The following is a 27,400-nucleotide window of genomic DNA, read 5'->3' as shown; positions in this document are numbered from 1 at the left end:
ACTTCCAGTACTATGTTGAATAAGAGTGGTGATAGTGAAATTCCCTGTCTTGTTCCTGATTTTAAGAGAAATGCTTGTAGTTTTTGCTCATTGAGTATGATAATTGGCTGTGGGTTTGTCATATGGGTCTGTACTATGTTGAAGTATGCTCCATTTCCACTCTGGTGAGTTTTTAACATGAATGGGTAATGAATTTTATCAGCTGTACCTTTTGATATGCTCATGTGATTTTTTTTTTTTTTTTACAGAGACAGAGAGAAAGTCAGAGATAGGGATAGATAGGGACAGACAGATAGGAACGGAGAGAGATGAGAAGCATCAATCATCAGTTTATCGTTGTGACACCTTAGTAGTTCATTGATTGCTTTCTTATATGTGCCTTGACCGTGGGGCTACAGCAGACCAAGTAACCCCTTGCTGGAGCCAGCGACCTTGGGTCCAAGCTGGTGAGCTTTGCTCAAACCAGGTGAGCCCACGCTCAAGCTGGCGACCTTGGGGTCTCGAACCTGGGTCCTTCGCATCCCAGTCCGACACTCTATCTGCTGCACCACTGCCTGGTCAGGCACTCATGTGATTTTTTGTTCTTCGTTTGTTTATGTGGTGTGTTAAGTTTACTGATTTGCAGATAATGTACCAACCTTACATTCCTGGAATAAATCCCATTTGATCATGGTGTATTGCTGGATCTGGTTTGATAGTATTTTGTTGAATATTTTAGCATCTATGTTCATCAGGAATATTGGCCTAAAATTTTCCTTTTCTGTAGTGTCTTTATCTGGTTTTGGAATTATGATAGTAGTGGCCATGTAAAATGAGCTTGGAAGTGTTCACCCTCTTCTTGAACTTTCTGGAATAGTTTGAGGAGGACAAGTGTTAACTCTTTTTTGAATGTTTGGTAAAATTTATCCATGAAGCCATCCATTCCAGGACTTGTGTTTGTTGGGAGTTTTTTGATAACTGCTTCAATTTCTCTAGTTGTAATCTGTCTATTCAGATTCTCTGATTCTTCCTGATTCAGTTTTGGAAGATTGTATGTTTCTAGGAATTTATCCATTTCATCCAGATTGTCCAATTTGTTGGCATATAGTTGTTCCTAATATTTTCTTAAAATCCTTTGGTGTCAGTTGTTAATTTTGTTTCATTTCTGATTTTATTTATTTGAGTCCTTCCCTTATTTTTTTCCCTGGATGAATCTAGTTAAAGGTTTGTTAATCTTATCTTTTCAGCTCTTGTTTTCATTGATCTTTTATATATATATTTTTTAGACTTTGTTTCATTTATTTCTGCTATGGTCTTTATTTTTCTTCCTTATACTTGCTTTGAGCTTTGTCCTTTGTCAAGTTCCTTTAAGTGTAAAGTGAGATTAGTTGATATTTTTCTTGTTTCTCCAGGTAAGCTTGTAATGCTGTGAGTATCGCTCAAAGGACTGCATTCACATTGTCCCATAGATTTTGGGTTGTTGAGTTCTCATTTTCATTTGTTTCAAGGTATCTCTTGATTTCTTCCTTGATCTCATTGTTAACTTATTGTTATAGTAACGTGTTATTTAGCCTCCATGTCTTTGTGTGCTTTTCAGTTTTTCTCTTGTGATTAATGTCCAGTTGCACACCATTACGGTCAGAGAAGATGCTTGCTATGATTTCAAGCTTCTTCAATTTATTGAGACTTGTTTTGTGTCCTAATACATGGTCTCCATCCTATAAAATGTTCCATGCACTTGAAAAAAATGTATATTCTTAGTTTGGGGGTAAAATGCTCTGAAGATATCAATTAAATCCAGCTGGCCCAGTGTATTATTTATGGCCGCTGTTTCCTTCCATTCGTTTATTCCTAAGTGTACACGATGGATTTGGATTTGGCTGTAGTCTTGGCTCTGGCTATAGATTTGAATCAGTGGCTGTCACTTTGGACAGTAACTTCTAGAATACATGAGGGTAATTATTTCTGAGGTTTATTCTTTTTTTTTTTCTCATTGGAGTAAAGAATAGTATGTTGGAAGACTAGAGACAATGCTCATAAAACTGAAGAAAAGAAATTATAAAGGAGAAAAAAGGAAGACTAGTATAATTTGTGAACATTTACTTTAGATTATGTTCTAGGGTGGCAGCAAATAAACTTATAAATCAAGAATTTAGGTGGACTAATTTCTCAAAGTTGATTTTTTTTTATTTCACTGAAATAGCCAAGGTATATGGTTTTGACAACTGCATCAAAGTACATATACACAGTAGAACATTTTTATAACATCTACAAATGAAAAGCCAATTTCCTTACAGAGACAATAATGCAAATGTTCACAGTAACTTTGCTACAAAGAAATTAAATTGTTGCAATTGATAGTTCCACTGCTTTAATGGGAGTTCATGCTATAATAACCTTTATTAATTAGAAAAATATCATATAATTTAAATCTAGGCAAGAATATTACAGACCCATAATTTGCCACTGAAGAAATTAAACAGAAATGGCTTGTGCTGTATTTTCAAATATTATTACAACTAATAACCTCTGTCCTTATCATGGCTTTTTCATTGTTTTTTGGCTCTAGGTGCATATATATTTTTGTTCCCAGCATACAGTTCATGCAGTTTCCAATGGCTTGGGACCAAAAAGGCAGAGAACGGGACAAAGGATAGTTATATAAACTCTGAGATCTATTAAATGATAGACACTTCTTGGAGTTGCAATCTGTGACTTGCTGTTCCCCAAGGTCATCCCATATTAGAGAAGGTTGCCTTCGGGGAGTTACACAGTGGGACAGTCAGGAGCTGAGAGGCCGAGAGAAGGCTGGTGGGTGGATAACGTTGGGCTGTGGGTAAACAGCTGAACTTAGGTTAATAAAATCTGATGATAATTTTGTTTTTACCATATCTCTTTCCTTCTTGTTTTTTCCTTCCTTCTTTCTTTCTTTCTTTTTTATCATCCCTAGTGCATGACTCAACTTCGTGTTTTCTACGTTGGCTTTCTTCCCGTGATATGGTCCTGAACTTTCAACAGCCCGCCGCCCTGCTTACTGTCCACACTGATCTGCATCAGTTTTGATGGCCTCTCTTTATTTCTGTCTCACTCTTTCCAGGATGAAGGTCCAAATTTCATATGTTCGATTTGTACCTTATCTCTTTCTGAAGCATAAACTCAGGGAGGTACTTCGTAGGGAAGAAAGAAGCAGCAGTAAATACCAGTATTTGGGGAAACTTTAAAACACAATACAGTCAAGATCACTTGGGTAATTTGATATTTATTGTGTTCTAATTTGATTTTTTTTGGAAGTATTTGGAAAAAATCGTTTTAGAGATTGTATTAAGAGAAACCAAAGAAGGCTTGAATTTAATAGAAAATAATAATATTGCAAATTATATATTGGGCTGTTTTTGCCCTGGGAGTCTTAGATATTTTGTGGTTAGAGTAGCTTCTCCCAACTACCACAGAATTAGATATTATTGCCAAGCCAAGCCAGGAGTATTGCCTGGTCTAGGAGAACATGTTTCAAAAGATGGCCCAAGGCCACTGGTGGGCTCTGATCAAAAAGTAGTGGCTAGAGCGTCGTCCCAGTGTGCCAAGGTCACAGGCTAGATCCCTGGTCAGGGCACCTACAAGAAGCAATCAACGAGTGCACAACTAAATGGAACAAAGAGTTGATCCTTCTCTTTCCCTCCCTCCCTCCCTCCCTCCCTCCTTCCCTCCCTCTCTCCCTCCCTCTCTCTCTCTCTCTCTCTTATTCCCTTCCTCCCATCTCTCTCTCTCCCATCCTTTCTCTCTCTCTCAGATTAATGGGAAAAAAGTTTGGCAAATGTCAGGTGATCTCATAGTATTTCATTTACATATATCCTTTGGCAGCTTACTAATAACCAGTCAAGTGAAACATTAAGGGTATACCAAATGTTGCATTCATAAATCCACATCAGTGTAATACTAGAATTTATAAAGGATTCTGATTTAGAGTTCTACTAAGAAGTCTGGCTACTATGCAGTCTGGAGCAACATTGCAAAAGCTCCGATCCCACTTATGAACATGCATAAGGTAGAATTATGTTACATATCATCAGTATACGTTGCGTTGGTTGTACTTTTCAGTTTCTGGGTTTTTTTTAAATTATAAATTACTGTTTAGCCTTATCATTATTAATATAATTTGTTGTAGGTTGTTCAGTTAACCCTGTAATGTGTATTGATGAATATTTTTATTAGCAATACTCCTGATCTGTAATTTTTCAGTTACTAGAGTTTAACTACATTGCAGTTAAAACACAAATTATTCTCTCCATGTTAGAAAAACAGATTTATATCTGTTCTCCAAAAGTTAGCTTGAAAAGCTTGATTCATATCGTCCATGGCATATTTTTCCTTGCTTAAATAGGGTGTGTTAAAAAAAAAGGTTTGAGGACTTGTAGCTGGCAGGCCCAGGAGTCAGAGTCAGCGTCGTTTCTGACTTCTTCTGTGTCACCACAGCATAACTCTTGTGAGTTCGTTCAGGACTTTGGCAGACCTAAGTTTGATTCTACTATTTATTATCTTTGGCCTTGGACAAGTTACCTACTCTTGACTGTGTTTCAGTTTCCTATGTGTAAATAAGGATAAAAACAGTGCCTACCTAATCCAGTTCTTTGAATATTAGATCAGATGTTATTGTAAAATGATTAGAACTCTACCTGACTTATAGTAAATTCTTAATGAATAATTGCCATCATTACTAGATGAGAAGCACTTTCTGTGTCCCTATTGCAAAATGGCTAATTTTCTGCTAGGTTATTATTTTTTTATTATTATTATTTTTTGTATTTTTCTGAAGCTGGAAACGGGGAGAGACAGTCAGACAGACTCCCGCATGCACCGACCGGGATCCACCTGGCACGCCCACCTGGGGGCAATGCTCTGCCCCTCCGGGGTGTCGCTCTGCCGCGACCAGAGCCACTCTAGCGCCTGGGGCAGAGGCCAAGGAGCCATCCCCAGCGCCCGGGCCATCTTTGCTCCAATGGAGCCTTGGCTGCGGGAGGGGAAGAGAGAGACAGAGAGGAAGGAGGGGGGGTTGGAGAAGCAAATGGGCGCTTCTCCTATGTGCCCTGGCCGGGAATCGAACCCAGGTCCCCCGCACGCCAGGCCGACGCTCTACCGCTGAGCCAACCGGCCAGGGCCTAGGTTGTTATTTTGTTAAGCTACTTTTGGGGGTTAAAACATTCAGCCAGGGCCCTGGCCGGTTGGCTCAGCAGTAGAGCGTCGGCCTGGTGTGCGGGGGACCTGGGTTCGATTCCCGGCCAGGAGAAGCACCCATTTGCTTCTCCACCCCCACCCCCTCCTTCCTCTCTGTCTCTTTCTTCCCCTCCCGCAGCCAAGGCTCCATTGGAGCAAAGATAGCCCGGGCGCTGGGGATGGCTCCTTGGCCTCTGCCGCAGGCGCTAGAGTGGCTCTGGTCGCGGCAGAGCGACGCCCTGGAGAGGCAGATCATCGCCCCCTGGTGGGCAGAGCGTCGCCCCTGGTGGGCGTGCCGGGTGGATCCCGGTCGGGCGCATGCGGGAGTCTGTCTGACTGTCTCTCCCTGTTTCCAGCTTCAGAAAAATACAAAAAACAAACAAACAAACAAAAACATTCAGCCAGTATTTATTTATTGCATATGTTTTAATTCCATTTGTATGAATGTTAATTGCTATTATTATAGTGTATGTTTTGGATAATCTTGATTATTTCAAATTTGGGGTAGTCACTTTTTTATTAAAATATATTTGAGCCTGACCAGGCGGTGGCGCAGTGGATAGAGTGTCCAACTGGGATGTGGAAGACCCAGGTTCGAGACCCTGAGGTCGCCAGCTTGAGCACAGGCTCATCTGGTTTGAACAAAAGCTCACCAGCTTGAGCCCAAGGTTGCTGGCTCGAGCAAGGGGTTACTTGATCTGCTGAAGGCCCGGGGTCAAGGCACATATGAGAAAGCAATCAATGAACAACTAAGGTGTTGCAACCTGCAACAAAAAACTAATGATTAATGCTTCTTATCTCTTCGTTCCTGTCTGTCTGTCCCTGTCTATCCCTCTCTGTGTAAAAAAAAAAAAAAAAATATATATATATATATATTTGAAGTGTATAAATGTTTAAGTTGTACAATGTTATTTTGATACAATTATGTATTATAATATGATTGCCACTGTAGTGATCATTAGTACTTCTAGCATGTTACATAATTACCATTATTTATTAGTGGATAGTCTAGTCTCTTAGCAGGTTTGATGATGATAATATAATATTGTTGTCTATATTCACTGTACTCGGCATTAGATCTCTAGGGCTTATGTCAGGGTCACTTCATGAAATCTAATTACCAGTAGTGTTGTCATTGCTGAGTTTTGTCTGCTTGTGTTGGCAGCGCTATTATTTTCAATCACTGGTTTCCTTGCAAGAGCCTTTTTAATCCACTTGTCATTTTTCTGCACGGTAATTGAAACTAGATAACATTTGGAAAAGTCACATAAGCAAGTACACAGGTAAACCTGACACTTCGCTGAGCAAGTGAGGACAGCACCTTCATCCCCGTCACTCCGTGGAGTTCCCTCTCTTCTCTCAAGACACCTGTTTATCTTCTGAGGCAAGTTTTTGCCGTGCAGATCATGAGAGGGAAACAGTGCCCATCCCTATATCAAATACTACTAAAGTTTGAGTTTTATCTCCTTTTTCTAGGTTAAGACTACATATAAATAGAAGTGTTAAGGTTTTCTTTTCAAATTTCTATGTTTTGTATTGCACTCGCCCTGGGGTGTGAACACCCCATTTTGGAGAGCAAGTTATCTTCATAGACAATTATTTGATATTTACTCTTATTCTGATACAAGTATATAACAGATAATTTTTTGAATCCCTGTTCATTTACTATTCTGTGTGGCCTACTTGTAGTTGTTTTGGCATGGTATTTATAGACAGTAACTATGTCTGACTTTCTAAGAATCATAAATTTATGGTTTGCTAGTTGTAGAATTGACGTTATCTGTCATCTAGTGTTACCTTCCTCAGTACATAGTGAGTGCTTCAAAGGTAGTGACTTTATTTTTTATTAATCTTTGTGTTTCTGTCACCTAGCACTGGGCCTGTATTGTGGAGGAAGCTCAATAAATCTTTTATTGAATAAATTATGGACAGATTCAGAAACTAGTTTGTCCCTTGGCGGAGAATTGAAGAATCAATATGGTAATTGCTAAATGGAGTTACATACACTCTCCATAAAATAACCTTGTCAAATATTTTTGTTACCATATAGCTCTTTAGTATTCCAAGCTAAGCATATCTATAAATATTTATTTACAAACATATAAAATCATAGAGAGACAAAAATTTGGAGCTGGACTGGATGTTAGAAATCATTTAATCTTTCCCAGAGGAAGACATTTTGGAATCTTGAACCAAAAAATGGCCCGGAAGTGCGGCCATGTTTTTCACTGGCGCACCTGCTGCCTGGGCGCTGTTCCCCTTCGGCGGGGTTAGAATAGATGGGCTCTGCGGAGTGTCAGAACCAAGGTCACACTGCTGCCAATGTAGTCGTTCTACACCTGTCCATTCAAACTTCTGGGTGGCGTGGGTACAGTATACATCAAAAGGAGGGAGGTGATATTCTCATGAGAAAGCAGAATGTGATTTTATTTTGGAGTATTTAAGATGCAGACGGGACATCAGTCATCTCCCCAAGCGACATTAATTTAAAGTTTAAGGAGTATGACTTCAAATTACACACCACATGGGTGCCAAGAGCAGAAAGAAATTGCTGAACCATATGTTTGTAAATGCCATCTCTTTCCTCAAGAGAAAGATCGTTTGTATTTTGCAATTAAAGAGCAGAAGGTCTTTTCCCCCATAAAGGCCTTTCAGTCAGGAGATTCGCGGATAGAGAGGGTTTCCCAGGGGAGGTTTATACAGCATTCAAGGTCTCATTGGAATCGCCACCTGGTGGGACGTTGCTCTTTATTTCCTGATGAAACTCAGGAGAATCAACTTTAATTCTAAAAAAATGTGGTAAACCCTTGCTGAAGAAAAGTTTGTAAACAGTTCTACTGGAAGTGAGTATTAAGTAAAGAAATTAATATTTAGGTTGACTTTTTTTTTCAAACTCTTTAAGAGGTAATTATGGCATTACAACATTAAGAAATATACATGCTGCTTTCACTTTATTGATAGGCATTGTTTATTATTTTAGTTACAACAAATGGGTGTGAGTTTTTTTCCATAATAAACAGTCACCAATCCTGAGAATTGTACTGTTGCTTTAGTCTTAAAAAAATTTTTTTTAAATGTATTTGAATCCTTGTAAGTTAGCCCACCACAATAGTATAGTTTCTATCCCACCATTGTTGGTAAATATGAAGTTCCAGTCCCTGGCTGTTGGCTCAGTGGTAGAATGTTGGTAGAGTATTGGCCCAGCGTGTGGATGTTCTCAATTTGATTCTCAATCAGGGCACACAGGAGAAGCACCCATCTGCTTCCACCCCCCTCTTCCTCATCTATTCCTTTCTTCCCCTCCTGCAGCCATGGCTCAGTTGAAATAAGTTGGCCCTGGGCACTGAGGATGGCTCCACAGCCTTTCCTCAGGTGCTAAAATAGCTCAGTTGCTGAGCAGTGGAGCTATTGGACCCAGATGGGCAGAGCCCTGCCCTGTAGGGGGCTTGCTGGGTGGATCCAGGTTGGGGCACATATGGGAGTTTGTCTCTCTGCCTCCCCACTTCTCATTTAAGAAAAATTAAAACAAAAAAAAAAAGTTCCAGAACCCAGGACTAACCATTGTGTATGGCATGCTGAGTGGCCCTGTTTCTGGACCGAGGGGTCCCTGCCATCTCTTAGAGTAAGTCCCTGTTTCCCTGCCTTCCTACTCTTCTCTTTCCTTCCACCTTGAAGGAATAGCTTAAATGAATAGATTACGCTTGCACTGTCCTGTGAACGTCAGCAAGTTTGAAACTGTCAACAGGAGCAAATCTCAGCATTTTGTGTGCGTCTGAGAAAATCTGCCTTAAGTCTAGAAAAAGTCATAGTGACAATCCCTAAGGGGAGATCTTCAGCTGGGATGTTTCAGATGGAGTGTCCTAATAGGCCACGCTCCCCAGGTATCTGATAGCCATTCCTTTTTGCCTGTCTTAATGTAATGAACTTTTTGTCCTGGCCTTCAAGTTGTTCATTAATTTTTATCTGTGGAGATAATGTATAGTCCCCTGCTTACCATTCTTTCTTAGTCACTAAATCAGGAACTGCTCGTTGTGGCAAATTAACACCCTTGCTGTCTCTCTCATACACAAACTAATTTATTTTGTAATTTTAGTGGCCATAGTTATTGAATTATTAGTATATAGTTTTATTACAAAGAACATGCCTGTTATAAAAATAATAAACATTAGAGAAATATGTAGTACATTACATATATTTTTTCCAACAACCCTGATCTATTGGGTTAGCCCTTATTAATATGTAGTTTGGTGTTTGCTTTTTGTTTATTAACAAAATAAGATTTTGCTATAATACTGTCTTATAGCTTGCATTTTGCATGTGAATACGTATTTTTATGTCAATAATATCTGACTTTTATTTTTTATTTATTTTTTTAAAAATTCTTTTTTTCTTTTCTTTTTATTTTTACAGAGACAGAGAGAAGTCAGAGGAATAGACAGGGACAGACAGACAGGAACGGAATGATGAGAAGCATCAATCATTAGTTTTTCATTGCACATTGCGATACCCTGGTTGTTCATTGATTGCTTTCTCATATGTGCCCTGACCGTGGGCCTTCAGCAGACCGAGTAACCCCTTGCTGGAGCCAGCGACCTTGGGTCCAAGCTGGTGAGCTTGTGCTCAAGGCAGATGAGCCTGCGCTTAAGCCGGCGACCTTGGGGTCTCGAACCTGGGTCCTCGGCATCCCAGTCCGTTGCTCTACCCACTGTGCCACCGCCTGGTCAGGCTGACTTTTATTTTTTTTAGAGAGATAGGGAGGGACAGGAAAGGAGAGAGATGGGAAGCATCAACTTGTAGTTGTGGCACTTTAGTTGTTCATTGATTGCTTCTCATATGTGTCTTGATGGTAGAGGGGGGCTCCAGCCAAGCCAGTGACCCCTTGCTCAAGCCAATGACCTTAAGCTCAAACCAGCGACCATGGGGTCATGTCAATGAGTCTACGCTCAAGCTGGTGACCCTGCATTCAAGCTGGTGAGCCTGCACTCAGCTGATGAGCCCGCACTCAAGCCGGATGAGCCTGTGCTCAAGCCAGCGACCTCCACCACCTGGTTGGGCTGATGATTACTTTTAATTAATGTTTAATTAGAATTGTGTCAGCTTAAAATAAAAAAACCTCTAAATTTTCTAATACGTGGGCCCATTAGTCAAATTATTGGTGTTTAACTGTGTTTTCTACTAAGAATATTTTGCTGAATTTTGCTTTCTGTTACTAAAGGATTGTTTTTTCACAATATAAAGTGTGATAAAATGTTAAATATGCTTTTTTATATGGTGATTTAGAGATGACTGATCTCTTTACAACATTGTGTCATTCTGTCTCCAAACAATGTATATCTCTTCATTCATTTTCTCTTAAATCCCACAATAGAATTTTACAGTTTTCTTTACATGGCCTGTGAGTTTATTTCTGGGTATTGCATGTGTTTTGCAATTATAAATAGCAATATTTTTTCTCATTTTCTAGATGGTGGTTTTGGCATGGAAGGATACTATATATCTTCATGTAATAATTTTCCATGGTCATCTTATTGAGCTTTCCTTATTTGCTCTGTTATCTTTTCAGTTCATTTTCATGAACATTTCATGCAGCAATCAGATTAGCAATAGTGGTTATTTTGCCTTTGTGTTTCCTTATCAATTTAGCTTTAACTTGGTTTTCTTAATTGTAGTGTATTTGTTCATGAAAATTGTGTAGTGGTAAGAGTAGACGTCCTTATGTTATTTCTGAACTTTCTAGGAATGTTTCTAGTGTTTTATTATTCAGCAGATGCTTACATCTGTTACCGTTAGGCGTATATGTAGGTATAAAGTTAAGAAAGGATTCTTTTATTCTTTTTCAATTAAAACTTAAAAAAATAAACTATTGTATAAAAAGGTATTTTCGCTTTTATTGTGCCTTTTATCTCTTTTCTCCTTTACCTTTTCATTTGATGACTTATTTCCCAATCCTTTTGGTATTGATCCCCTTTGTCATAAATTTTTCTGCTTAATTCTGTTTTCCAACATTTGACATGGGATCTTTCCCCTGATACTGGTGTTTGAGTGTGTGCGGACTGCGCTGGCTTCACAGGGAGCTGCTTGGCAGAGAGCTTTCCTTTCTTCTTGTGTGCAGGAGGGAGTAGTTCGCCATCGACGTCACGTGGTCCTTGAAGTGTTGAGGAAAGTTTTCTATAACACTATTTGGATCTGGCATATTGGGAGGTCAGGGGTCAGGAACACATTTGGACAGGTGGGGTAGGTAATTTTCTTGGTATACTTTCTCCTATCCAAATCTAAGATTAAATAATAAATGTATCAGATAGGTTTTAGACTCCTTGTTTTCTGTGCCGTTGCTAACATTGTTAGATCCTCTCGTGATTTCTGGAGCTGTACAAATAGTTAACATAGCAGGATTGAATTTTTATCTTTAGAAAGGCCTGCTTGCCAAGTTGTCCCTTGTCTGGCATCTAGAAACTTGAATTTTAGAAGGGTTCCTGCCAATTAACTGATAAGAGTGGCTCATTTAAACTGTTCACGCAAGCAGTGTGGTTTATAGCGAACACTGTTGTCCTTCTTGGAATGTGGAATTTGGATACACACACCGGCAGGGGCTGCCTACACTAGCCTTCCATTAAACACCCGGTATTGAGTCTCTAACAAGCTTCCTGGTTGGCAACATTTAACACACTCTGTCCCAGCTTTGTGGGGGAAGGAAGCACACCCACTGTAACTCCACTGGGAGAGTACCCTTGTGTCTGATTTCTCACAGACGGGGCCCCACATGCTTTCTCAAAACCCTTGCCGTTTCTGCTCCGTGTTCTTTAGCTGTAATAAAGAACAGTCGTGAATGCAGCCGAATGCTGAGTCATGACAGTCCATTTCATATGACTGGTCAAAACAGTGATGTTAAAAGGCAGTGGCAAAATTAAAAAATACCACTTAGAAAAAACCCTGATGTAACCATGTCATTACAAATGTGGAAAAAAATCTCATGGAAGTTAGAAAATTTGTCCAAGATCACCTATGCCATTATAAGCAGAATAAGTTTCAAAGCTTAAGAAACAAGTCATAGTTAATTTTTCTAAAACACGCTTTTTCCTTTTTTTTTTTTTTTTTTTAATCCAGGCAGTGGAACCAAACTATCACTTTGTAGCCAAACTACAGTCCTGGGTGTAATATATACTGCTCATAAAAATTAGGGGATATTTAAAAAATGAATATGAAGTTATAAAATATCCCTTTATTTTTGTGAGCAGTATATTATCTTTGTACAAGCTGTGGCATTCGTAACTTTGTTCACATCACAGCAATAAGACTCAAAATGGAATCATATCCCAAATGAATCTTCTCAGCTGGTATTTTGCTTGTATATTTGCACACCTGAGTAAGAGTTGTGAATCTACAACAGTGTTTTTCAACCAGTGTGCCATGAGACATGGTCAGGTGTGCCGTGGGGAAATTAAACATGGGTCCCCAAACTACGGCCCGCGTGCTGGATACGGCCTGCGGAGGCTATTTATCTGGCCTGCCACCAGCCGCCTCCATCCGAACATAAACATTCCCCTCACAATCCCTCCAGCTATCAGAGACAGGAAGAGTGGAGGCACAGGGAACACTCACTGACCAATCACCTTCTAGGATTCATCCCGACCACTAGCGATGAACCAATAGTAGGCCACCTCTCATCCACACCCAGGAAGGTCCCCGCTTGGGCTGCTGTGCACTTGTCATTGTGTGGCCCTGGCGAGTAGTTGAAGCTGCTACTCCTTCCCATGGTCCCGATTTCTAATCCTGGTCAAGACTGGAGGTAAATGTTGCCACCACTAGATGAAGCCTCAGCCTCAGCTGGTTATGTCTATCCTGATGGTGTATATAGATATTTGACCTTTTTCTTTTTAAAAGAGGCCCCCGCAGAGGGTGATATACAATGCATCAAAATGCATCACAGTGTTATCTAACTTTAAAGCTAAAGTTTGCTGATCTTCCTTTGGACAGTTTTTGGTTATCTGTTGTTGCCAAGGAGTTCCCCATTCTGGCCAACAAAGCTATTTTGACATTGCTCCCGTTTTCAACCACATATCTATGTGAGCTGAGCTTCTCAAGCTTGACTGCGATAAAAACTAAAAACAGAGAGAGACTGAGAACTATTGAGGTAGAGCTTTGTGTATGTCTTTCTACCATTCCTGCCAGGATATCCCTTTTGTGTTCATCGAAACAGGCCCAGGTTTCACACTAAGTGAGTATAAATACATTTAGAAACTATATTATTAACTATATGTATAATAGGTACTGTGTTAGAGTGTCATTTTGTGTCATTTTGGTAGGTGGGGTGCCTCAGGATTTTGTAAATGTAAAAAATGTGCCGTGGCTCAAAAAAGGTTGAAAATCACTGATCTACAACACAGTTGAAATTATGGCTCTTTTCCAGGCTGCTCGTTGGAATCACTTCAGAAGCGTGATTACACATTCCAGACCTATTACATCAGAGTCTCTGATGGGTGGGGCTCAAGCATCCTTTTTCCTTTTATTTTTATTTTTAAGCTCTCTATGGGATTTCATTGTGTGGCAAGCTCATTGAAAATCACTGGTATAATTAAAATTCTTTCTGTAGTCCACTGAAAATTGTGTTTATCCCACGCCAAGTAGCTGTTTTCTATAGCCAGCAATATTTCCTTTATAGCTCTGATTGGGAAAGCATAATTAAAACATAAATTTAGCAAAATGAAATTGTATGACTCAGAAGTACACGTCTAGAAATTGTATGACTCAGAAGTACACGTCTAGAGAACCTACTAAGATGATATTTACTTATGTATTAATAGTATTCATGTTTATTATGTATCAGTTGAAGAATGACATTTACTTTTGAGCTAGTTAACCAAAAACTAGTCATTGTTCATCAAGAGTCATTTAGTCAATAATTTGAGTCTTCCTCATGACGTAAGAGAATGTTACAACAGAGAATATATTCTCTGGGCACAGGTACACTTCATTTTATTATACATACCTCTCTTTACTGCGCTTCCCAGATGTTGCATTTTTACAAATCAAAGACAAGAATGTCTACCGGGAAAAAGATTACAACTTGCTGTCTTGCTACCCTCACTGTGTTGCGGAGGTCTGGGACCGAGATGTGCCTGTGTATGCATTGCACCTTTCCAGCCAGGAAAGCAGCAGTTCTGATCAGAGTCATGCACCATTGTTGAAATATTAGATAGTGGTATGAGAATTTGTGTTGAAGAGGAGTGGGAATTTGAAATCAGGTTTCAGAATTTTATGGCTGATACAGCAAATGGCCATATTATTTTGAACGTTGATTGGGTACCCTAGTCAGAAACCAAAACCAAACTTCAAACAGTCTGGACCTTTTTCTAGTTTACAGTCAATCCTTGCTCACATGTCAGAGGTGGGGTTGGCCAACTGGCCTGAAAGTGAAATCCAGCCTTTTCCTGTAAATGGTTTTATTGGAACATAGCCATGCTCATTTATTTACTTATTATCTGTGGCTGCTTTTAGTTGAATAGTATTGTGAAAGAGGCTATATATCCTGCAAAGCCCCAAAACATATACTCTTTGACCCTTTGCAGAACGTTTGCCAATGCCTGTTGTAAATCACGCATTGTATGATTGATTCACACCTGATTTCTTGACACTCCTTAAATTGATCCTCTTAAGCTGAATTTGGTCTTTCAAAAAACAGGTGACTGGAGGTGATTCTGTTTTTAGGGCTTTCCAATGGAGGTTGCTGTTTCCAGTGAGGGTAGTGCTGACAGCCCTCTGATGCTCCTATTTTAGAGGCCCAGGAGCTTATTTACTTACGTGGGGTGGGTGTCTTTGTGCCTAAGTCATCCTCTGTGTTCCCCACATCACAGTCCTTGCTGTTGCGCCCTCTGTTGGATGGCCGTGGAGTAGCAGGTGATTGGAGAACCTGGATCACAGGGTCTTCCACTGCCGTCCCTGGGGACAAACACAATTTTTTTTTCATACACTTTAATAATAATAGATCTGGATGTAAAAATTTAAAGATTAGGGGTGGCTTATTCTTTAATCCTTCCTGCTCCAAGTGGAGAGTCTTAGAAAGTGTGGAGGGCTAGGGGAAAGAGCATCTTTAGCTCAATTCCCCGAGGCTCTGGTGCCGCAGAGGGTAGCTGCCAGCCCACCCCCGGCGTGCCAGTGGAGGCTCTCATCCACTTGCTAGGTTACTTACACCTGAAAAAGCAGCACCTGCAAATACATGAGAGATTTAAGAATATAAACATTTTTAGCTTTCAAAGCACCTAACTCCATTGTCTAACATGTAAAGATGTTAATTGTTAGCTTTATGATTTTTAGTTAACCTTTGTTGAAAGGCATTGCATGCAACAGCAGGGAAACGCCTGTGAGTGAGATGAGTGCAGTGATGTCCTGGTAGAGCCAGGCAGTGTGATCGTTAGAGCTGAACGTGTGGACTGGGAGTGACAGCCTGGAGAAAAATATTTGGGGTTATTCTTTTTCAGAGGGGGATCAGGATGCTTGCTGTAGATTTTCATTTATGTCAAGTTATTTTTGTGAATACAGAAGATTATAGTTTTTTTTTTCAAAAATATTTTAGGTGGTCCCAGACCAAAACCTCTGAAAGTATTTGAAATGTGATGACTTAGTTTATCCTCTTTGTGATCTAGGTCTAGATCCATGCCGAATGCCTTTTCTGGTGGGTCTAGTTCATTACGCCTTACCTTACTGAACCTGTGTGTGCTAAGAGGACTTCTGGTGGCTGACTGTCCCTTTCCTGAGGGACCGAGGGGCAGGGGCCGTATTCGGGCGCAGCGTCCTCGCTGTGGTCGCTCCTGGTGCTGCCGGTGTGCAGGGCCTGGGCTTGGTCTGCCTTTCCCGTGTGATACGACAGTGAAGGCAGTGGGGTTAAAAAGGGGGCAGGCTGGATTGCTTCCCAGAAGAAATGGCTTAATAAAGGCACCGGTAAGGAGGAAACCTCCCTCACGTGAGGGTTGTGAAGCAGTGTAACTTTTCACTCAGCTGCGTTGATGGAACATGAGTTTCTGCCCATCCTGCCCGCCCGCTGCTGACGCTCGCCTCTCCTCTCCACTAGGTCGGTGACCACTGCCTGTTCTACAGGATGAGTAACAGCCACCCTCTCCGCCCCTTTGCTGCTGTGGGGGAGATCGATCATGTGCACATTTTGTCTGAACACGTCGGTGCCTTGTTGATTGGGGAAGAATACGGAGACGTCATATTTGTTGTGGAAAAGAAACGTTTTTCTGCCCACCGGGTAATTTTAGCAGCGAGGTGCCAATATTTTCGGTAAGTCTGGAACACATTTTAAAGATTCAGGTTAACCTGTGGAAACATTGATATTTCTTACTCTATAAAAAAATACGTAACAAAGCATAATAATAAATACTAGCAATCTTTCAATTCAACGTCTATAAGAATTTCCTCTTTGTAGACATTTGTTATTTTTTTGACAATCACCTTTTTCTTCAGGAGCCATCTTAGAATTTCAGGCTTAGGAGGCTCCCCAGGCTAGACTGTACGCAGTCACCCAACAGTCAGGATCTCAAGAATAGTTTTTGTTTTTGTTTTTTTTCTTTCAGGGACAGAGAGAGAGTCAGAGAGAGGGATAGATAGGGACAGACAGGAATGGAGAGAGATGAGAAGCATCAATCATCAGTTTTTTGTTGCAACACCTTAGTTGTTCATTGATTGCTTTCTCATATGTGCCTTGACCGCGGGCCTTCAGTGGACCGAGTACCCCTTGCTCGAGCCAGTGACCTTGGGGTCCAAGCTGGTGAGCTTTTTGCTTGAGCCAGATGAGCCCGCGCTCAAGCTGGCGACCTTGGGGTCTCAAACCTGGGTCTTCCGCATCCCAGACCGATGCTCTATCCACTGCACCACTGCCTGGTCAGGCTCAAGAATAGTTTTTAATCTGAGTCTTTGTTGCCCTCGCCTGCTCCTCACTGTTGATTATTAATGGAAGTTAAACTGATGTATTTACAGATAGGCTTCTGATCGTACAGACACATGGCTCTCTGGACTTGCTAATGAACATGAATACCTCTTGGTTTCAGACTACTGCGGTCCAGAACCCGCAGGTAACCGGAACCCAACACATCTGTCTCTAAGACGAGCAGTCTGATACCCCCAAATTAAAGGAAGCTTAACTATTTATTGAGACTGTTTCTTAGTTATACTAGAACTAAGACAAAACAAAGTATTATGCATTTAATTAATGTAAAATTGTACTTAATGTATAGCTATATATTTTTTTCTTACTCAAAAGCTTAATTTTTCCAGGTTATAAATGTTAACATTAGCTCTAATTATACCTAATGTTGGTTGAAAGGGAATCATCACTGAATGATAATTTATCTAAAATCATTGATTTGCCTGGGAAACTTGATATCTAAAATTGAGAGGCCGAGGGCTTAGAGAAAAATTCACCTTCTAGTGAAAACTGCAGTTGGGGTTGTACAGTCACAAACGACAAGACAGCGAACAGCAACTCCTGGAGTCACATAGTAAAGTGTGTCTCTTGGAAATACTACTTAACGATAACTCTTATAGTACTTTACACATTTTTTTAGAAGATTCCAACTTGTACCTATGAAGTGCCACTGTGGGCAAAGCGAGGAGCCTCGAAGAGGGGATTTCTCCCCACCACTCTGCGACTCCTCTTGCAGGTGTCTGTGGTCTCGTCATTGTTTGTTACCACTCTGTCCTCTGAATGCTTTTCCTTTTGTGTTTCCTTCCCATTTCTTACTTTTGGTCCACTCGTTACCATTGAAGAGCTTTTGAAGAGTCCATTCTTTATTAAGTCAGAACTTTTCAGCTTTATGTTAAATATTTATTAAATTGAGGCAACTATATGTAGATATCTTTTAGGTGATCAGTACATTCTTAAAAGAAAGTCAGATACTTTAAAAAATTTGAAGATCATATCGAATGAATAGAATATACTCATTTCACAGATTGACCTTGTTCTTGATATCTGTTTGTGAAGGTTTAACCTTTATAGTCTAAGATGGCTCATGAGGCTAAACTCAGAGTCATTACGAATGCCAGCTGAAAGTCTCATTGCTGGCACCATTCATGTTCAAAGGGCAGGAGAGGCTTTGCTAAGTGTGGTCATAGAGCCTACCAATTCCCAGGGAAAGGCAAGCTAACTGTACAGGAGGGAACTTTCCACAGGTTGGGGTTCATACATATTTAGGGTTCCAAGGATCTTCATCAAAACCGTTTGTAAAGCAGTGAGAATCCATGTAAACATCATGGGTCACATTGAAGCAAGTCTGGGTGAGATCTTCCCAGGAAGGAGTTTTTGAATCTAGTCATTTTAAAGTTGTGGTTGGATGTTCTCTGGGTTAACGAAAACCTTCAAGGGTGTTTTGAGACAGAGTATGACCCAGTGAAGAGTTGTGCTCAGACTGTTCATGCGTCTTCTGCTGGGTGGCAACAGCTGTTTCCCTGAGCCACGCAGGAACGCTGGGTTCTGGGGAGGAGGTGCAAAGGGTTGCTGGCGGGTGTGGAGGGCGCCCTCGAAACGCTGGTCCTGCTCTGAGGACGTTAGGAGCGGCAGATCTCTTTTTGTCCCCCATTCTGTTAGTCTCGCTTTTAAATGTTCCCTTTCTCTTTACTCTCCCTTCTCTGTGCTCCTCCCTTGTCATCCTCTGGCTGCCCTTTCTCTTCTGATAGATTGAAAGTTTAATTGGTTCATATTATTTCTCTAGAGTAATAGAGGGAGAAATTTAAATTCATTATATGACTGAAGTGTCTAGTTTTCATTTTTTAGATGAGCAGATAAGCAATAATGTGGGGATTTAAAAAAATCTGACAAATACTGAAAGACAAAAAAAAGGTCAAATCATCTGTAATTCTATCACTAGTTTCATTTTTAATTTATAAAGTAACAATGAAAGTCCTTTCCTCCCAGCCGTCTAATCCCATTCCCCTGAGATAGCCATTGTAACAGTTCAATATGAATTTTCCCGGATTTTTCTCAATAGAAATAGATATAGCTATTTATACCTGTGTGCATACACATGTAAGTATGTGCTGTCTGCTTATTTAGTCACACACAGATCTGCAACTTAACCTTTAGATCCTCAGCATTTTCCCAAAAAGTATATGTTGACCTCTCTTGCCTTTCTAACGGCTGCACAGAATGCGTATATCACAGTTTTTTTCAATCATGTTTCTGTTGATGGCCATTTAAGTAACACTTTTGGTGACACTTTTTCCAGTGTTTCCATGGTTTCAGTATATATTCTTATACGTTTATCTTTTTTTTTTTTTGTATTTTTCTGAAGCTAGAAACAGGGAGAGACAGTCAGACAGACTCCCGCATGCCCACCAGGGGACAGCGCTCTGCCCACTAGGGGGCGATGCTCTGCCCATCCGGGGCGTCGCTCTGTTGCGACCAGAGCCACTCTAGCGCGTGGGGCAGAGGCCAAGGAGCCATCCCCAGCGCCCGGGTCATCTTTGCTCCAATGGAGCCTCAGCTGCGGGAGGGGAAGAGAGAAACAGAGAGGAAGGAGAGGGGGAGGGGTGGAGAAGCAGATGGGCGCTTCTCCTGTGTGCCCTGGCCGGGAATCGAACCCGGGACTTCTGCACGCCAGGCCGACGCTCTACCACTGAGCCAACCGGCCAGGGCCACCACCACACTCTTATCAATGTCTCTTAGTCTCACTTTTATGTCCCACCTACATATGGAATAATGCAGTTCCTGGTTTTTTCTGATTTACTTATTTCACTCCGTATAATGTTATCAAGATCCCACCATTTTGCTGTAAATGATCCGATGTCATCATTTCTTATGGCTGAGTAGTATTCCATAGTGTATATGTGCCACATCTTCTTTATCCAGTCATCTATTGACGGGCTTTTTGGTTGTTTCCATGTCCTGGCCACTGTGAACAATGCTGCAATGAACATGGGGCTGCATGTGTCTTTACGTATCAATGTTTCTGAGTTTTTGGGGTATATACCCAGTAGAGGGATTGCTGGGTCATAAGGTAGTTCTGTTTTCAGTTTTTTGAGGAACCACCATACTTTCTTCCATAATGGTTGTACTACTTTACATTCCCACCAACAGTGTATGAGGGTTCCTTTTTCTCCACAGCCTCTCCAACATTTGCTATTACCTGTCTTGTTAATAATAGCTAATCTAACAGGTGTGAGGTGGTATCTCATTGCCATTTTGATTTGCATTTCTCTAATAACTAATGAAGATGAACATCTTTTCATATATCTGTTGGTCATTTGTATATTTCTTCCTGGGAGAAGTGTCTGTTCATGTCCTCTTCCCATTTTTTTTATTGGATTGTTTGTTTGTTGTTGAGTTTTATGAGTTCTTTGTACAATATATTTTGGATATTAAACCCTTATCTGAGCAGTTGTTTAAAAATATCATTTCCCATTTAGTTGGCTGTCTGTTTATTTTGTTATCAGTTTCTCTTGCTGAGCAAAAACTTCTTAGTCTGCCCTGGCGGTTGGCTCAGCAGTAGAGCGTCTGCCTGGCGTGCGGAAGTCCCGGGTTCGATTCCCGGCCAGGGCACACAGCAGAAGTGCCCATCTGCTTCTCCACCCCTCCCCGTTTCCTTCCTCTCTGTCTCTCTCTTCCCCTCCCGTAGCCGAGGCTCCATTGGAGCAAAGATGGCCCGGGCGCTGGGGATGGCTCTGTGGCCTCTGCCTCAGGCGCTAGAGTGGCTCTGGATGCGGCAGAACGATGCCCCAGAGGGGCAGAGCATCACCTCCTGGTGGGCATGCTGGGTGGATCCCGGTCAGGCGCATGCGGGAGTCTGTCTGACTGCCTCCCCGTTTCCAGCTTTGGAAAAATGAAAACAAACAAACAAACAAACAAAAACTTAGTCTGATGTAGTCCCATTTATTAATTTTTGCCTTTACTTCTCTTGCCTTTGGAGTCAAATTCATAAAATGCTCTTTAAAACCCAGGTCCATGAGTTTAGTACCTATGTCTTCTTCTATGTACTTTATTGTTTCAGGTCTTATGTTTAGATCTTTGATCCATTTTGAGTTAATTTTAGTACAGGGGGACAAACTGTAGTTCAGTTTCATTCTTTTGCATGTGGCTTTACAGTTTTCCCAGCACCATTTATTGAAGAGGCTTTCTTTTCTCCATTGTGTGTTGTTGGCCCCTTTATCAAAAATTATTTGACTATATATATGTGGTTTTATTTCTGGGTTTTCTATTCTGTTCCATTGGTCTGAGTGTCTATTTTTCTGTCAATACCATGCTGTTTTGATTGTCATGGCCCTATAATACAGTTTGAAGTCAGGTATTGTAATGCCCCCAGCTTCATTCTTTTTCTTTAGGATTGCTTTGGCTATTCGGGGTTTTTTATAGTCCATATAAATCTGATGATTTTTGTTAGCAGGCTCTTTAATCTCTGCCAGTCGGACGGGAAAACAGCACCTGGCTGTATGGAATTGTTCTTCTCTGATTATATCTTTTCTATAGAGTTTTACTTTTTAAACTGTCTTATTGGACTTTTACTGAGTTTATACTGGTTTCACTGTTCCTCTCAAATGAGCACTTTCATCTTTCTGCTTAATGAATGTCTATTACATATCTTGAGCTCTCTGGGGTTTTTCATTGGTCTAGTTGTTTATAGAATTGATTCAAAGTAGTTTTTAAGTTATTTCTCTTAGTTTCTTTAGAGAACTATTTCAGATGATTCCTATGCATTTCTTTACCTGGGTCTTTATGTCATTAAATACATTTCTGTCAGTATAATGTTGATAGCCATTATTTAACAGTTCTGTGGAGACTCCCATTTGTGGTCATTCTCGTCCGTTTCTTCTCTGCGCGCAGGGCGTTGCTGTACGGCGGGATGCGGGAGTCGCAGCCCGAGGCGGAAATCCCCCTGCAGGACACCACCGCCGAGGCGTTCACCATGCTGCTCAGGTACATCTACACGGGGCGGGCGACGCTGACGGACGAGCGGGAGGAGGTGCTGCTGGACTTCCTGAGCCTGGCGCATAAATACGGCTTTCCGGAGCTGGAGGACTCCACGTCCGACTACCTCTGCACCATCCTCAACATTCAGAACGTCTGCATGACTTTCGATGTCGCCAGCCTCTACTCGCTTCCCAAGCTGACGTGCATGTGCTGCATGTTCATGGACCGGAACGCCCAGGAGGTGCTCTTGAGCGAAGGCTTCCTCTCCCTGTCTAAGGTGTGTCGTCGCCTGCGAGGCATTTACAGGCGCGCGTTGTCTGTTTTGTCTTCTAAAGTTACTTATTTATAATAAAAATGTGTATATATTTTATGTTATGCATAAATAAAAAGATATATAAATCTGTCTATCTATTTTTCTATTTATTTATATCTGCACAATAGAAATGTAGCAATGGGCTAAAAAAAAATTAGAGGTGTGGAAAAGGTTGCCTGTCTAGCCACCCACCTCTGGCTACTGAGACGCTAGGTCATCTAAGAGAAGGGCAGAATGCTTCTGATTTCTTGTAAGATTCTGGTAAGTTCTATGTGCAGAAGAGGCCTTAATTCTGGGCAGTTGGTTTTAAAGTGATGCTAGTCAAGTAGGCTTCTTTGTGGCATTGCATACTGTGTTTTGAATTTGTATTTCTTTGGTAGAGAGAATAATTTTTTATTATGGGTGAGAAAATTTATAAGGGAGGTCAGATGTGTCATTGGATGTCTTTGAATCACTGTTTTTTTTGTTTTTTTACTGGCCCAGAATTCTCTATGACACGGTGTTTACTCTAATAGCTAGAGTAAAACTGTTTTACTCCAGGCTTTCTCTGAACTCTGGTGGCCGTCTCTTCTTTCCCTGTGTTCCTCCTGGGGCCTGAATACTTTGAGAACACCTATCTGAAAAGCTGCATATCTTGTTTTGGGTTTAAACTATGATTTTTATTATCCTACTTTATTTTTAGAGGCAAGGTCATTGAGGGTTGCACCAGGGTTGCTGGAGGTCAGTCTGAAAATCTGGAAACCAGAAATCTGGTCGAGCAGTAGTAGTGGGAAACAAAAGATTTGGAGTTTTAGATACCAGATGCATCTTACTGACTCACGAATGTAAACTCTCTTGCAGAACGTGTATGGAAAAACAGCTCCTCACATTGCCATTTTTCTTCTTGGTGTTTTAGTACAGATGTGTTCAAAAACTCAGTGTTTGATGTAGTGGTACAGGATGCATTACAGCTGTTCACACAGTTATAGTGTGCAGGAGAGCGTACGGCACAGAGAATGTGGAGAAAAGATGGTCAAAGAGAGTTAATTGTTTACATATAGCCGATGCTTGTTGTTCTGTAAGTTTTTGCTGATGGATAATGCACATGGCTGAGCTCCATAATAACTGGAATTTCTCTTGTTATCCTTTTCAGACAGCACTTTTAAGCATCGTATTAAGAGATTCATTTGCAGCTCCTGAAAAAGATATTTTCCTAGCCTTGTTAAACTGGTGTAGGCACAATTCGAAGGAGAACCATGCTGAAATCATGCAGGCCGTGCGTTTACCTCTGATGAGCCTCACGGAACTCCTGAATGTGGTGAGGCCTTCGGGACTGCTGTCTCCTGATGCCATCCTGGATGCCATTAAAGTGCGATCGGAGAGCCGGGACATGGACCTCAATTACAGGGGCATGCTCAGTGAGTACCTGCTCACCCCGGTCCCACCTGGAAGCAGTGCTCGCATCGTATGAGGGGCTCAGCCACGAAAGTATCGTGCAGGTGTACGTGGTGTGTGTGTGTGGGGGGGCTAAGAACACAGAGCTCGGCTTCCTACGGAAGGCCTTTCCCCGTCATCCTCCTGTTGGTTCCTCCCAGGATTGTACACCCATGCGACAGTCCCAAATATGTATTTCTTACCGTACGTGGACAAATAAATGTCTGCAGCTGTTCCTGTGGATGTCTAAAATAGATATAATATTTTCCTGAACCGCTTTACCTCATGTGACAACCTTTCCTCCCTTTCTCCATCGAATGAGCACCAAGTACCTATTAGGCACTTACGTTTGGAACCACGAACACGGAGAGTCTAGGTAACAATAGTAATAGCTAACACTTATGTGGTGACTTTTCTTAATAATAAAAGCAAAGCAGTCAACACCTCTTAAGTGTTTATTGAAAGATCCTCTGGGATGGGTACCATGATTGGTTCCATTTTACAAGCGAGGAAGCTGAAGCTCAGAGAGTAGGCACCTTGGCCAAGGTCCCAGAAAGGTCTGTGGCGCTGAGAATCAGGCTGATGTAGTTAGCCCCGAGGCCGTGTCATTAACCACCGAGCTATGCTGCATAAGTGCAAAATACAGCTTCTGCCTTTGATCCTTTTAAATTTCATTGTGGAAATAAGACATGGCATACCCCCATGAAAACTTAATTTAAATACAACAATGTTCAAGATGGGTCCACACTGTGAACTTCAGAAGAGGGTGTGGCTCAGAATGATCGAAGGAAATTTCATGGAGATTATAATGCTTGAAGTGAGCCTTGGCATTTGATTTGAATGGCAGCAGGATGGGGTGCATTCAGATGAGAGGACTGGTGAGGTTAAGAGACAGCTTAGAGCAGGGGTCCCCAAACTATGGCCAGCGGGCCTCATGTGCCCCCCTGAGGCCATTTATCCCGCTGCACTTCTGGAAGGCACACACCTTTCATTGGTGGTCAGTGAGAGGAGCATAGGATGCATCCGCAAAGTGGGCGTCGCTCATGTACAGTACTACTTCTGGTGATGCAGAACACACACGTCACGGCTCCGGAAGCGCATCATATCACTTGTTATGGCTAGCAGTGACAAATATGGAACCGGATATTGACCATCTCATTAGCCAAAAGTAGGCCCATAGTTCCCATTGAAATACTGGTCAGTTTGTTGATTTAAATTTACTTGTTCATTATTTTAAATATTGTATTTGTTCCCATTTTGTTTTTTTACTTTAAAATATGTGGTGTGCATAGGGATTTGTTCATAGGTTTTTTTTATAGTCTGGCCCTCCAGCGGTCTGAGGGACAGTGAACTGGCCCCCTGTGTAAAAAGTGTGGGGACCCCTGGATTAGAGCATTTGAAGGATTGGGATTGGAAGAGCTGGACTGGTGTCAAAGGCTCCTGTTGATTAATAACAGAAAGTCTGTGAGGGGTAGCTCAGGCAGAGTCACAAAAGTCTTTGGAACTGAACTGGGATTTCACTTACGCAGTGAGAAGCCGAACTTAGAGGGGAGAGGCAGGAGAACAGGGATGGTTTTGAAAGATTGTCCGTGGTGCTGTATTTGATGATTTGGAATAGGGAAAAAAATGGGTTTGAGGAGACCAGTGAGAAGGGTATTTAACCTGTGCACACTTGATTCAACTTTAAAGTAGAGTGGTGGCAAGGAAAATGGAAAATAACGGATGTATAAAGGAGCTATTACAGTATTCCCCATGTATAAGATGCACCCCCCCAATTGGAGGGTCTAAAAACTGGTTGCATTCTATGCAGTGGTTGTGGCATTTCAAATGCCATAGATGGAACTGAGGATGAGGCAATATTTGAAGACAGTGATTTGTCATCAGACACAGATGAGGACAAGCTAATGGATGGGGGTTTTGACAGTGATGACGAGTTGTATGAATTTTATGATGAATAAAACTTGAGTTCAATAACTTTACATAATACTTTTTTTTTCAACTTTCAGGCCCCAAAATTAAAATACGTCTTATACATGGGGAAATATGACATTTTAAAAATTAAATCTTGGTGATTCAGGGGATTTAAATTTGAAGATTATGTTTAGGATTACGTTACCTTACTTTATCAAACCTAAGACACCAGAACTTCTGAGGCACCATTGTTTTATGCACCACTAAGAAAGGAAACAATGTCAGCAGTTTAACAGTGACCTACCATCATGTTTCAGAAATGTTAACATTTGAGCCTGACCCGTGGTGGCGCAGTGGATAGAGTGTTGACCCAACCTGGTACTCTGAGGTCCCCTAGGTCACCAGCTTGAGCACAGGCTCACCCGGCTTGAACATGGGGTTGCCAGCTTGAGTGCGGGATCATCTACATGACCCCGTGGTTACTGGTTTGAAGCCCAAGGTCCCTGGCTTAAATCCAAGGTTGCTGGCTTGAGCAAAGGATCACTGGCTTGCTCCCTGCCCCCCCCCCCTTCCCTTCCTGTCTCTCTCTTGCTAAAAAAAAAAAAAAAAAAGAGCATGTTAGTAGTTCTTTCAGGAAGATCCTGAGCTTATTTTTAGACTTGACTGAGTTTGAGTGTTTCTGGGACTTCCACATTCCAAGTCTTTTCTCATGCTCGTCACTTTTCTGAGCACTCTTTGTTTTGGAGTCAGACCAATTTGACTTCAAATCCTGAATTAGTTATGTGCTAGTTGTCTGGCCTGTTATTAAATTACATAAAGAATTTTTACCTTTAGTTTTATATCCCCTAGTAGTAGTATGAGAATTAAATAATGCACACAAATAATGTGTTTAAGCTTTATATAGGAAACCGTTGTCATCACTTTTGTGTTCTTCCTCATCTTTGTATGTCTGTGTGGGAATGATCACATTGTTTTAAACATTTTTGTTTATTTATCTTTGGTCCTTGAAGGCAGAGGTGATCTTTGTAAGCCCACTTGATCTTTATATCCTTAACATTAACAAACTCAATAGCATGTTGCAGACACTTGGTGAATGAATGCAAGGAAAAATGTCTCGTCGCCGTGGAAGCAGGTCAGTGGAGTTGAGGAGGCAGCCAAAGCTGGATCTACAGGAGTTGAAGCCTGGGCTGGACATGGAGAAGGGAGGCAGATTAGAGTCTGTGATTGATTAGAGCAGACCTGTAGCCAGGAAGCCCGGGCGCTGAAGGTCGGGAAGGGAGAATTAGAGAGGTAGGAGGAGAGCTGGGAGAGTTACAGAAGCCACAGAGGAGAGAGCTGCTACCCAGAGAGGGTGGGCAGTGGTATCGGTGCTGTTAGGAGGTCATGAAGAATGGGACTTGAGAGAAAACTTTTCGGATATAAATTGTGGTGAGTTGATGAGTAGTCTGACCTCAAGCTTGGCTGAACAGAATGAGGACATTGGCTTGATAAGACAGTAAATACAATGTGTTGACCATCTGCTGTGTGAATTGCAGTGAAAGGCAGGAGAGAAATAGTATGGCAGTTATAGGGAACAGGTCAAGAGAGGCCCGGGAAGAGATTTGGAGGTGCTAGAGAATGGTACTACACAAAGTGTGGGAGGATGAAACAGGGAGAGATGATAAGACAGATTATATAATTTC

The 27,400-nt window shown here is 41.4% G+C and overlaps 1 protein-coding gene across 3 annotated transcripts in view; it reads left to right on the top strand.

Moving 5' to 3' along the window:
* BTBD9 (BTB domain containing 9) overlaps window positions 1-27,400 on the top strand; it is a 448,341-nt gene that overhangs the window by 32,794 nt on the left and 388,147 nt on the right. For all 3 annotated transcript variants that reach the window (XM_066240405.1, XM_066240497.1, XM_066240592.1), the window contains exons 2-4: window positions 16,253-16,464; window positions 21,995-22,358; window positions 23,527-23,791. In XM_066240405.1, the coding sequence (XP_066096502.1) occupies window positions 16,280-16,464; window positions 21,995-22,358; window positions 23,527-23,791 (814 nt within the window). In that variant the 5' untranslated portion in view covers window positions 16,253-16,279. The remainder of the gene's footprint in view (window positions 1-16,252; window positions 16,465-21,994; window positions 22,359-23,526; window positions 23,792-27,400) is intronic.

Source organism: Saccopteryx bilineata, chromosome 1 (assembly GCF_036850765.1).
Source record: "Saccopteryx bilineata isolate mSacBil1 chromosome 1, mSacBil1_pri_phased_curated, whole genome shotgun sequence".
Lineage (NCBI taxonomy): Eukaryota > Metazoa > Chordata > Mammalia > Chiroptera > Emballonuridae > Saccopteryx > Saccopteryx bilineata.
Note: the sequence above shows the minus strand (reverse complement) of the source record. Positions and strands in the feature narration are given on the sequence as shown.